The following is a 10081-nucleotide window of genomic DNA, read 5'->3' as shown; positions in this document are numbered from 1 at the left end:
GGAGAATACTGGAGCTAAAGACATTCAGTCTCAAGAATTTCAGCTGTAAATACAGAGGTTGTTCACATTGCAAAATGGTTTAATTCGAAGAACACTTGTCCTTAATATGTTAAAAACACACACACAGAGGAGAGCTGAATGTTAAGTGGCACTGATTAATCTGCAGGTGACATTGGGTTTTCTATTGAGTCACAGTACTTTGGTATATACTCAGGGAAAAAATGTTTACAATGGAAGAAATACACTAGGTATTCATAGAAAGATGCTCATGTGTTCTGGGGTGCATTTTGAAAAGGCCTTGGATTTTTTTTTTTTTTATTATTATTAACAAGACATGTCTTAGTGGCAAACATGGAAAAAGCTGGTCTGCCCAGTGAGGCTGGTGTAATGTCACCATCTTAGTTTTACATTTGCTACGTAGCACCAAACACAAACTGCAACTGTTTGATCAGAATGTCACAACTTTACAGGTATTTGCATGGTCATAAATCAAGGTATTAAGCAAACTGAAATTTTGATCTGATGATGACGCTGCATTAAAAGTCCAGCATCATCAAAGTCAGTAAGGTTCACCTCCTGGAGACCAGTGTCTGTATGAAATTTTGTGGCAATGTAAACGTTTTAGAGACATTTCAGTTTAGATTAAACTGGTGGACTGATCTACTAACAGTGCCACATTGACATCTACATCAATAACATGGCAAAAAAAACCCTGAATACTCAGAAAATATTCTTCATTTGCTACTTGGGTGTCCCAATTAACCTTCCACCTACATATTATATCACTTAATAATTTGTGTTTAAAAGCAGAAAATTATAGATGTATGTGCCAACAATGTCAGTTCAACTACACATTAGGGCATTGGTTCCCAATTTGGGGTCCGGGCCCCCCCTTAGGGGAGCCCCAGAAATCACAGGGGGTCCCGAAGACTTTTTCTGCTCTGAGGTCCTCAAAAATCAGATTTGCATGTGTCAAATAAAATCACAATTTTGGCGTTCCTACACCTTTTTCAAAGCCAAATTCAAGCACATTTAAAGCATTTTCATGTTTTTCCAGCATAAATTAGATTCAAAATTCTACAGATGAGTGACATATTAAAAGAAAATAAAGTCATGTTTCAAAATGTCATTTGTCTGTAAGTAGACTTGCCTACCTATTGCATATTTTGTGCATTTTTCTTAACTAATAGTTAAAAATGCTAACAACTGAGTAACTGATCAATCATCAATAATTGATAACATATAAAACACACATTTTTCTTGTTTGTTTTTATTTTTCATTTTTGTTTTTTTCTTGTTTTATTTTTTCTTATTCAAATTTCTTAGTTAAGTTCTTATTTAAGTTTCCTTATCCAATGAATGGCCCAACCAGAAATAACAATGTCAAATGAGGCACAATTAATGCCATTTCTAGACTATCAACTAATTATCTATTAATGCATGTTTAATCAGTTAAATTCTTATTTGGCAATTGATTAATGAGTAATTATTAACCTCCTATATATATGTGAGCGTGTCTTTAGGTTGGAGGGTCCGTTTTCTGTTCCCTTCTGCGTGTTATCTGTTTACTAAAAATCAACATCTCCCACTTTACATTCTCTGCTTTTATTGTGGATATTATGGGTGTGTGGCTAACAGCAGGGCTCCTGAGGGTCCAACTGACAACTGTGTCATGTCACTCGCCTCACCAACAGGTGGCAGCAAAAGGCTCAACTCAGTCAATCAGAGAGATGCATTCAAAGAGGGAGAGCTGACAACCAGCAGTCAGAGGACATGTCCTAATAGCTAAATAATTAAGGGATAGACCATAATATCCATGGTTAAAAGTCAACTTTGTTGCCTATTTACACCTCTTCTCCTTTCCTATCTGCTAAAGGTGAAAATGCAAAAATAAATAAATAAATAAATAAAACAAATCTTGAGGAAAAAGTGGTAGCAATCAGAGCACACACACAAATAAATATTTCAGTACAGATAATATTTTGTATGTGTTGCTTTTTGCTGCAACCTTTATCTCAAGGGCAAAAAACTGAAATACTTCTCTTAAAAGTAAAGGTCAAGGGTCACCTTTCTGTGTGTAATTTGCACGTTCTTCACGTATCTGCATTTCCTCCGGGTGCTCAGGTTTCCCTCACCATCAACAACATGTATGTTAGGTCAATTCTCCTGTCAGCAGTCTGGACAAAAACGCTGGCTGCACAGTGACTGCCCACTGCTCCTAATCTGACTGTGTGGTTAAACTGTATAATTATATGATCACAATAAAGTTGGCCCTTAAACGTCCAGTGTGACTTACAGGGATCTACTGGCATGTAATGGAAGGAATGGAATATAATATGAGTATGTTTTCATCAGTGTTTAATCACCTGAAAATAAGAATTGTTGCGTTTGAGGGCACAGGTCGTCTTCCATGGAGGTTGCCATGTTGGCTTTAGAGAGCCCCTTTTGTGTTCTTTCGAGTGTTTTACTGCCACCAGAGGTTTTCCTCACGTGCTTGTAAGGGGAGAGTGCAGAAAAGGTGTTTTCAGTCTGCAATTTTGCAACTAGATGCCACTAAATGCTACACGCTGACCCTTGAAAGGTAATTTTGACAGACATAGCACCTGTTGGTCACATGACCTGCAGATTACAACACATTACTCTTTCATGGAAGTTTTCAAATAGCTAATCTTATTACTGTAAATTCCATAATATTTTTTATACTCAGTATTTCAAATTTTGATTGGTTTGCTTTATTAATGCTTTTTACTTGAAGCTATTTATAATTATTCTAGAAAATTTCTGGTGAAACTTTACTGTTTCCTTGCCTTGATTTCATTTTGGACTAAAGGGCCAGTTCACCTCCAAATCAAAAATACATATTTCTCCTCTTTTTACAGGAGCCATTTATCCATCTAGATAGTTTTGATGTTGCAGAGTTTTGGAGACATGGACTGCAGAGGTGTCTGCCTTCTCTCCAATATAATGAGACTAAATGCCGTTCAGCTTGTGGTGTTAAAAGCACAGGAAAAACAAAAACACCTGTGTGTTAGTTCAGAAAGTGTGTGCAGAGCAGTTTCATTATAGGAACTACTTTATTTCCAGTTGAAGAAAAGTAGTTCTGGTTGATTCAACCCCAGGCTCTAGAAAGAAAGTAGTTCCTATAAGAAAACTGCTCTCAACAAGATCTGTGGATTATCTCCAGTAACCTCGTTATGATTTCTGGAAAGAGACTTTTATTGTTGATTTTTTAAAATTTGATTTAATTATTTATTTATTTGTGCTTTAAGCACCATAAGCCAAGTGTCATTTACTCTTACTATATTCAAGAGAAGGCACACATCTGCATGCTTAATATCTCCAAAACTTGCCAACTCTCACCAAAACAATCTAGATGGATAAATAGCACAACAGCCTGCCTCCATTACATGTTAACCACTTTTGCATTCTGTATATGCTGTTCTGTATAAAGAATACCAGCCGATATATCAGTACCAGCATTTTTTTTTACTTTCTATCTGTATCTGTATCCCTCTGAGGTCAGGGGTCTCTGTACTATATGATGATGTATGATGATAACACACAGTAAAGTGTGAGTGTGTTAAACTTTTATATATGAATATAACCAGTGGGAGTTGAACCCGTACACACTTATGTGTTGGTGCCTTGCTAAACTCCCCTGCTGCATGCAGGCCCTTCCCCGGTGGGCGTGAGTAAACGGCCCCAGCCCTCTCTAAATATAACTCCCCTCCAAATCAGACAGAGAGAGAAGGAGGGAGAGGATTACTCACCCAATCAGAAAGGCCCTGAAAACTTGTCAGAGAAGACTTTTTTCTTCTTCTTCTTCTTCTTTAGGATACAGTGAGTTTGTCTCATTGCGTTTTGATCCACTTTGTGGCCCCGGGTGGTGCTGGCGGAGCGCGCAGCGGGAGGCGCATTGTCTGTATGCAAACTGGACGACATGGCCATTGTATGCTTTTGGGCATATATGGAGGCAGCGACGGCTCGGAGGATACAGCCCGTCTGAAGCCTCAGGAGCGGAGAGTCGCCCTCGGCTGCGTTGCGTTTGTCTCATTACTCCGCTCTGCTCCGTCGCTATGAGTTGCCTGGATGTGATGTACCACCAAAGCTATGGAGCGCACTACCTCCCTGCAGCGGCGTACAAGGCGACGTACTACAACCACCATCACCAGCAACAACAGGTGAGACACTCAGCAGCCACTTTATGGAGATTTCTTTTTTATTTGGGTAGAGAAAAGTTGAGAAAAACTCAGTATTTCAAGGCAATTTCACTCTAACAAGTCGAGCTTACTTAAAAAATTAGGAAAAGTCAGTCATAGAACTTGACAGTCAAGTTGTGCATTACTGCCACCAACTTATAAGTTACTAACATTATTTAATATAAGTAAAGACAGTGTTTTAAAAGTGTGTCTTCACTAAATGTTGGGGTTTTGAATCAAACTCAAACTTTTAAATTCTGAAATAAACTGAAATAAGTTTCTCAATCTATGATCTTATGTTGAGGTGATTTACTTTTCTTCTTTAGATAAACTTCACTTTTTGAGTTTTTGAAACCTCCAAAAATTGTATTTCAAAATTTGTTGAGTAAATTCAACAAAGTGAAAGTGAGTAATCGTTTATAATTTAGTATTTTGAACTGCAACCATTAATTTTCCAGCACCAAAATGATGAGAAATTGTGTGAACAATTTTAGAAATACAAAGATTCAAGTTACTCTAAAGAAGAAAAAAATATATAGGTGAGAGAAGATTATAGATGAGCAAAAGTTGTTTTAGAGTTTCAGTTTGTCTTAAAACTAAAAATTTTGTGGACTTGGCTTGAAATCAGGAGGGGTTTTTTTTTAACATTGCACCACAACTAGATTTGGTACAGATTACTTTAATATGTAGTCAATTACTGGATACAAATTACATGGCAGTTTTTGTAATTAGTACCAGAATCCATTTAATTGCAAAAGAATTGTAATCTGATCTGAATACTTTTGAATGACTTCAGAATCAAATATTGACAAAATTGCACTTTTCACCAGAAATCTGGATGCAGCTACAAATATATATTCATATATATATAATTTTTTTTTCTTCAAACATTCACACATTTTAAAGTCCTAATCAAAATGTAATAAAGTTATCTTGACAATGTAACTATAATCTAATTACTACTTTTTTCAAATGTAATCTGGGTTGATTAAAGTTATCTAATTTTTGTAATTTGATTATATTACCCTGATTACATGTCCATTATGACCAACCCTGACATAACTAACTGTTTAAGCAATAACTATTTTTTCTAAAATGTTAAAGAAAATAAGAACCCTGGAATTTACTAGAAATGTAAGTCACTAACTTTCCTAAAAAGTTTTACTTTTACAGCCTGACTGCTGTTCAGGACACACACCTCTTAACTTCAGTTTGAGTTTTGAATGATGAAATTCCAGTCTGGGCTCAGTATTCACCTCAGGTCAGGCGTAATGACACCGAACTATTAATCGTGTGGTCAAACGGTGATGTAATGACAGCCGGTCAGTCACTCAGGAATGTGGATGAGGCACATTGAGCTTTACAAATAGTTGGAATGCAGTATGGGAAAAAGGAAAGTCATTTTCACACAACTCCCAAGCTGCTCTTAGAGAAAAGGATCACAGGTATGAGTGTCAGTTATTATTTTTTATTATTTTAACAAGTGTTAGCACCACTTTTGTTTACTCTAAAACAGTATTTAAGCTGCTAAAGTGTAAATTCTTTGCTGCTCTGTTAAAATGTGGTTTATTGCTAGTTGGATCTGTAAATTAATCTCTTTCTGTCTGTCCCTCCAGAGAAGGCTGAGTGTTTACAGTAAGATGCAGGAGTGTATGGAGCAGCAGCAACAGCAAGGAGGAGGAAGAGGGATGCTTTCCTCCAGGGATCAGGGCCTCCGGCAGGGTCCTGCGGCCCCAGGGGCCGAATCAGGCCGGAGATCCACGTCAGACTCGGAGCTGAAGGACGGCACTCAGCCAGCAGAGGCGGAGTACTTGAGCTCCCGCTGTGTTTTGTTCACCTACTTCCAAGGCGACATCGGGGATGTGGTAGACGAGCACTTCTCCCGGGCTCTCAGTCAGTCGGGGAACTTCAACAGCGAGACCAAACCGATCAGAGTGACTCAGCCGCCAGGCTCGGCCGCCGCTGGCTTATGGAAAGGTGAGGAGGGCAACAAGTCGTAAACTGTTCCCAGAGATATTAGATTCAACTCTTTGATTTGTTTCGGTGAATCTTTTATGTCATCTTTGTGTCATGGCTGATTTTTATTAGAGCCAGACTGATATATGGGTCGATATTATCAGCCCGATATTTACCCAATACAGTTATATCAGTCTATCAGTGTTGGCGTATATGTTGCTCGATACACGGTGAAAAAATGAAAAGTTCCGAAAATTCACTAGATTTTTTGAATTTTGAATCAAACTCAAACTTACAAAGTGTTGAAATAATCCAAAAGTTTTGCCGATCTACAATCTTTTCTTTTGATAATTTACTCTTCTTCTTTAGATAAACTTTAATCTTTAAGTTTTAGAAACTCATAAAAATATATATTTCAAAAATTGTTCACAGAGAGCTGAATATAATGCAGATTGTTTTTGAATTTGTTGTTCTGTTTGTGTTTTTTAAAATTTATAGCAGAGATTATCAACCTTTTGTAATTCAAGCCATACTTCTGATTGTTAAAACAAATTCAGAAGACAACCTTCCCAAATATCTGCGAAAAAGAACATTACAGTGGGGCTCAGCATCCCTGCCATGCTTTATGAATCCAAATTTTATGTAGTCAGGGTCATATTTCCTCGCCACATGCTTCAGAGCGTTAGAGCACAGAGGGATCTCCCACGTCAATTTTTAATTTTAAAAACTCATCTATTTTTTTTTACTGCATACAAGGGAGCATTAGCAAGCTAATGATGGTAAAACTTATCAAAAAATACCAGTGAAAGTTTGCTGATTCATGCCCGGACACTATTTTTGACTGGTATATATAAATTATAAATAAATAATATTGGCTGATATAGATGTCAGAAGTTTTGTTATTGACATTTTTATGCCTAGATAATTAATTAATCCTGAAATTGTTTTTGTGGCAGTGTGTTGAAGTATAACGTCTTTGTGGTGTGTTTGTTTCAGACGGCGCGTCTCTCTCTGAGGGTCAGAGCAGCTCAGTGTGGAACAGCACTTATCCACCACAGACCAGCCCTTGCCTCCCTTCTGTTTCCGTCTCGGTCCACCCAGAATTCTCCTCCAGCCCCGTTTCTTTCAACCACCCGGACGGCGCCCTGTGGGCCGACCATGTGCTCTCCCCGGCCAGCCTCCCGCCTCCGGCCGCTCTCCCCGACAGTTGGACCTACAGTCTGAACCCCCAGAGTGCAAGCGGCTACCCCAACGTCCACAACGTCTACCATCCTCACACCCACCCCCACATCCACACCCGGCACCACCACCCCATGCTCCATTCGTACCCGACCCACGGCCCGGCGCTGGATCCCAGGTTTAACCCTCTGCTGCTGCCCGGTGTGAGGAACCAGAACCAGCCGACAGCCAGCACGGGGAGTTCCCCACACAGCGAGGGGGTGAAGACGGAGATGAACCCCAGCAGCAACAGCCCCGTCACGGCTTCCTCTGTCACCTGGACCCCCTCAGCCCTCCATGGATCCCTGGAGGTGTATGACTCAGGTAGATACTACAAAACAAATGGCTAATGATTTAGAATAATCATCATTAATAAATTATAATACTTAATTAAACTTTAGGTAATAGTTATTTTTCCCTCGAAAAACATGCTTTATAAGCCATTTCTTAAGCAACTGTAGATTTTTGTAAACGCCAGTTGCAACTTTATAATGGCCATCCAGATAATGTTTATAGGTGACACAACCACACTCACTCACACTCACTTACAACGTAATATAATGTAACTTCCTGGGAAGTTTAGGAAAGTTAAACCTAGTTTGTTACTTATATAAGTTCATGCAAAGTAACATAATGTAATGCAACACAAACTAACACAATATAATGCAGCACAACTTAGGCAAATTATACACTTAGTAGGTAAGGGACTATAACCACCAGTTGCAACTTTATTACTTGTTACTTTAACTACTTAGGTATGTTAATTAGGTAAGTTAACGTAATATAATGTAACATACCTTAACACAGTGTAACGTAACTTCTTGGGTAGGTTGAGGAGAGTTCAAATAAGTGTGTAACTTAGGTAAGTTCATGTGAAGTAACATAAGTAACAAAAAGTAACATAGGCAAGTTACGTATGTACGCACGTAAAGTATTAAAATCATCAGCTGAAACTTTATTACTTGTTATTTTGATGTCTTGGGTAGGTTTAGGAAAGTTAAAGTAAGTATGTTAAATATGTAAAATAATGTAATGTAACATAACATGATGTACCAGTCAAGATACATAAGTAGGCAGGTACTGTAATCATCAGTGGCAACATAATAATGGCATCCAAATAATGTATAAAGACCATTTAACTATTAGCTAAAGTTTAATTAACTATCAATTTACCATTTATTTATGATAGTTATTATAAAGTGTTACCAACATATTCGGCACAGTATCAAACTTTACATGTATTCTAACTTGTGCAGTAAGTGACACAAAGCAAAAGAGTAATTTTCCCTTGTTTCTTTTTCTCCTACAGCTCTTGATCAGACCAAAGCGAAGACATCAGTTTGGTTTTAGCTGATGTACGGGGAATAAGAAGGAATATTACTTCACACCAAAAAAGGACCTACTATGTGGCTCTTTCGACGTATGGCTGCAAACACCAGCACTGTAATGTACAATGTAGATAGAAGGCTCACTGTAGCTCAGACTACGAGTCCTGCACTGTCCAATCAACTTATTATGTTGTCATTATGGATATGAACTCAGGCTTTGGACTTAAGCGACAGCGATGTGACGCTTCGACTGCAGGAGAAGAACGACACAAACAGACTACTAGCTTTAAAAACGGGAGGTCTCTTCTTCTCTGTGGGCACAAATCACCATTTCTTTTTCATGCAATGTGAGACCAAGTGGTTCTGTTTCAAGAGCTTGATTTTGATCCACATTTTCTTTTGTACAGTAAATGTTTGTTTACAATTGTAAATGTTTTTGTTTTTTTTGTACAGTTTTGCCATGCTAAGTTGTTGTTTGCTGGATGACCTCTGCTAAAAAGTTTGCCTGAATGCTACCTTGCTATTTCGCCTTTGGAGGTTGTGTAGTGTAAATATTGGTCCTGTATGTTTAAATAATAAATTGCTGAACTGTATTTGTAAATGAAGATTCTTTTTCTGACCTAAACTTACTAATTTACTAGCTCTACAAGCTGTGGCCAGTTGCATAAAAACAATTAGGCTAAGGTTTCCCTTAAATGCTCATCTAAGCATGCCATGGTTTATGGCTAAAATAGAACCTTTCACAACAGTAGAAAGGCTCGTTAGCAATTACATGTCATTGAGGCACCAAGAACTAGCCAATCACAGCACAGCAGGGCGGAACAACCTTGAGAAAGAAAATAATGCTGAATGATGTGAGTGAAGCGTAACCATGGTAACTGAACATGTGCTGTATCATGACAATAATGACAGTGAAAGCCTCAGTTTAAACCAGGAGACGACCGATGAAGCTTTATGCACCGTTCCTAAGTGAATTCCTTAACTTAGAGAAATATTTTGCTGAAGGAGCAAACTTAAGTTTGAAACTTAAGGTGGTTTATCGTGTTTAGAACTGACAGCTGATTCATACACATTCCTTCTCCCAAGATGCATAAATTTGTTGTGAAACTCATCACGCATAACTTCCCATTCCATCCCATTAAATTGTGTAAAATGATGGAGTCGGTCATTTAACCTCGTCTCTAAGGACCTTTATCAGTCTAAAACAAAAATGGTGGAAAATTTCCAGTCAGACAGTCAGATGCCAGATTATCTAATGCTACACACTGTGAGAGTAGAATTACTAAATAATAGAATAGAAGAAATACTACGAGCCAAGTAATTCATGTGATGTGTTATGAAACATGATATTGAGATGACCAAACTGGATTTTTTGTAACT

At 38.1% G+C, this 10081-nt stretch overlaps 1 protein-coding gene across 1 annotated transcript; it reads left to right on the top strand.

Annotated features, from left to right (window-relative positions):
* The first annotated feature begins 3774 nt into the window (after positions 1-3774).
* Positions 3775-9294, top strand: vgll3 (vestigial-like family member 3). The gene is made up of 4 exons (XM_084725371.1): positions 3775-4181; positions 5816-6176; positions 7152-7697; positions 8683-9294. The coding sequence occupies exons 1-4, from the start codon at positions 4077-4079 to the stop codon at positions 8721-8723; spliced, it is 1053 nt and encodes a 350-aa protein (XP_084581497.1). The 5' UTR covers positions 3775-4076; the 3' UTR covers positions 8724-9294.
* The last annotated feature ends 787 nt before the right edge of the window (positions 9295-10081 follow it).

This window comes from Lutjanus erythropterus, chromosome 8 (genome assembly GCF_056507025.1).
Source record: "Lutjanus erythropterus isolate fLutEry1 chromosome 8, fLutEry1.hap2, whole genome shotgun sequence".
NCBI lineage: Eukaryota > Metazoa > Chordata > Actinopteri > Lutjaniformes > Lutjanidae > Lutjanus > Lutjanus erythropterus.
This window is presented reverse-complemented; position numbering and strand designations above follow the sequence as displayed.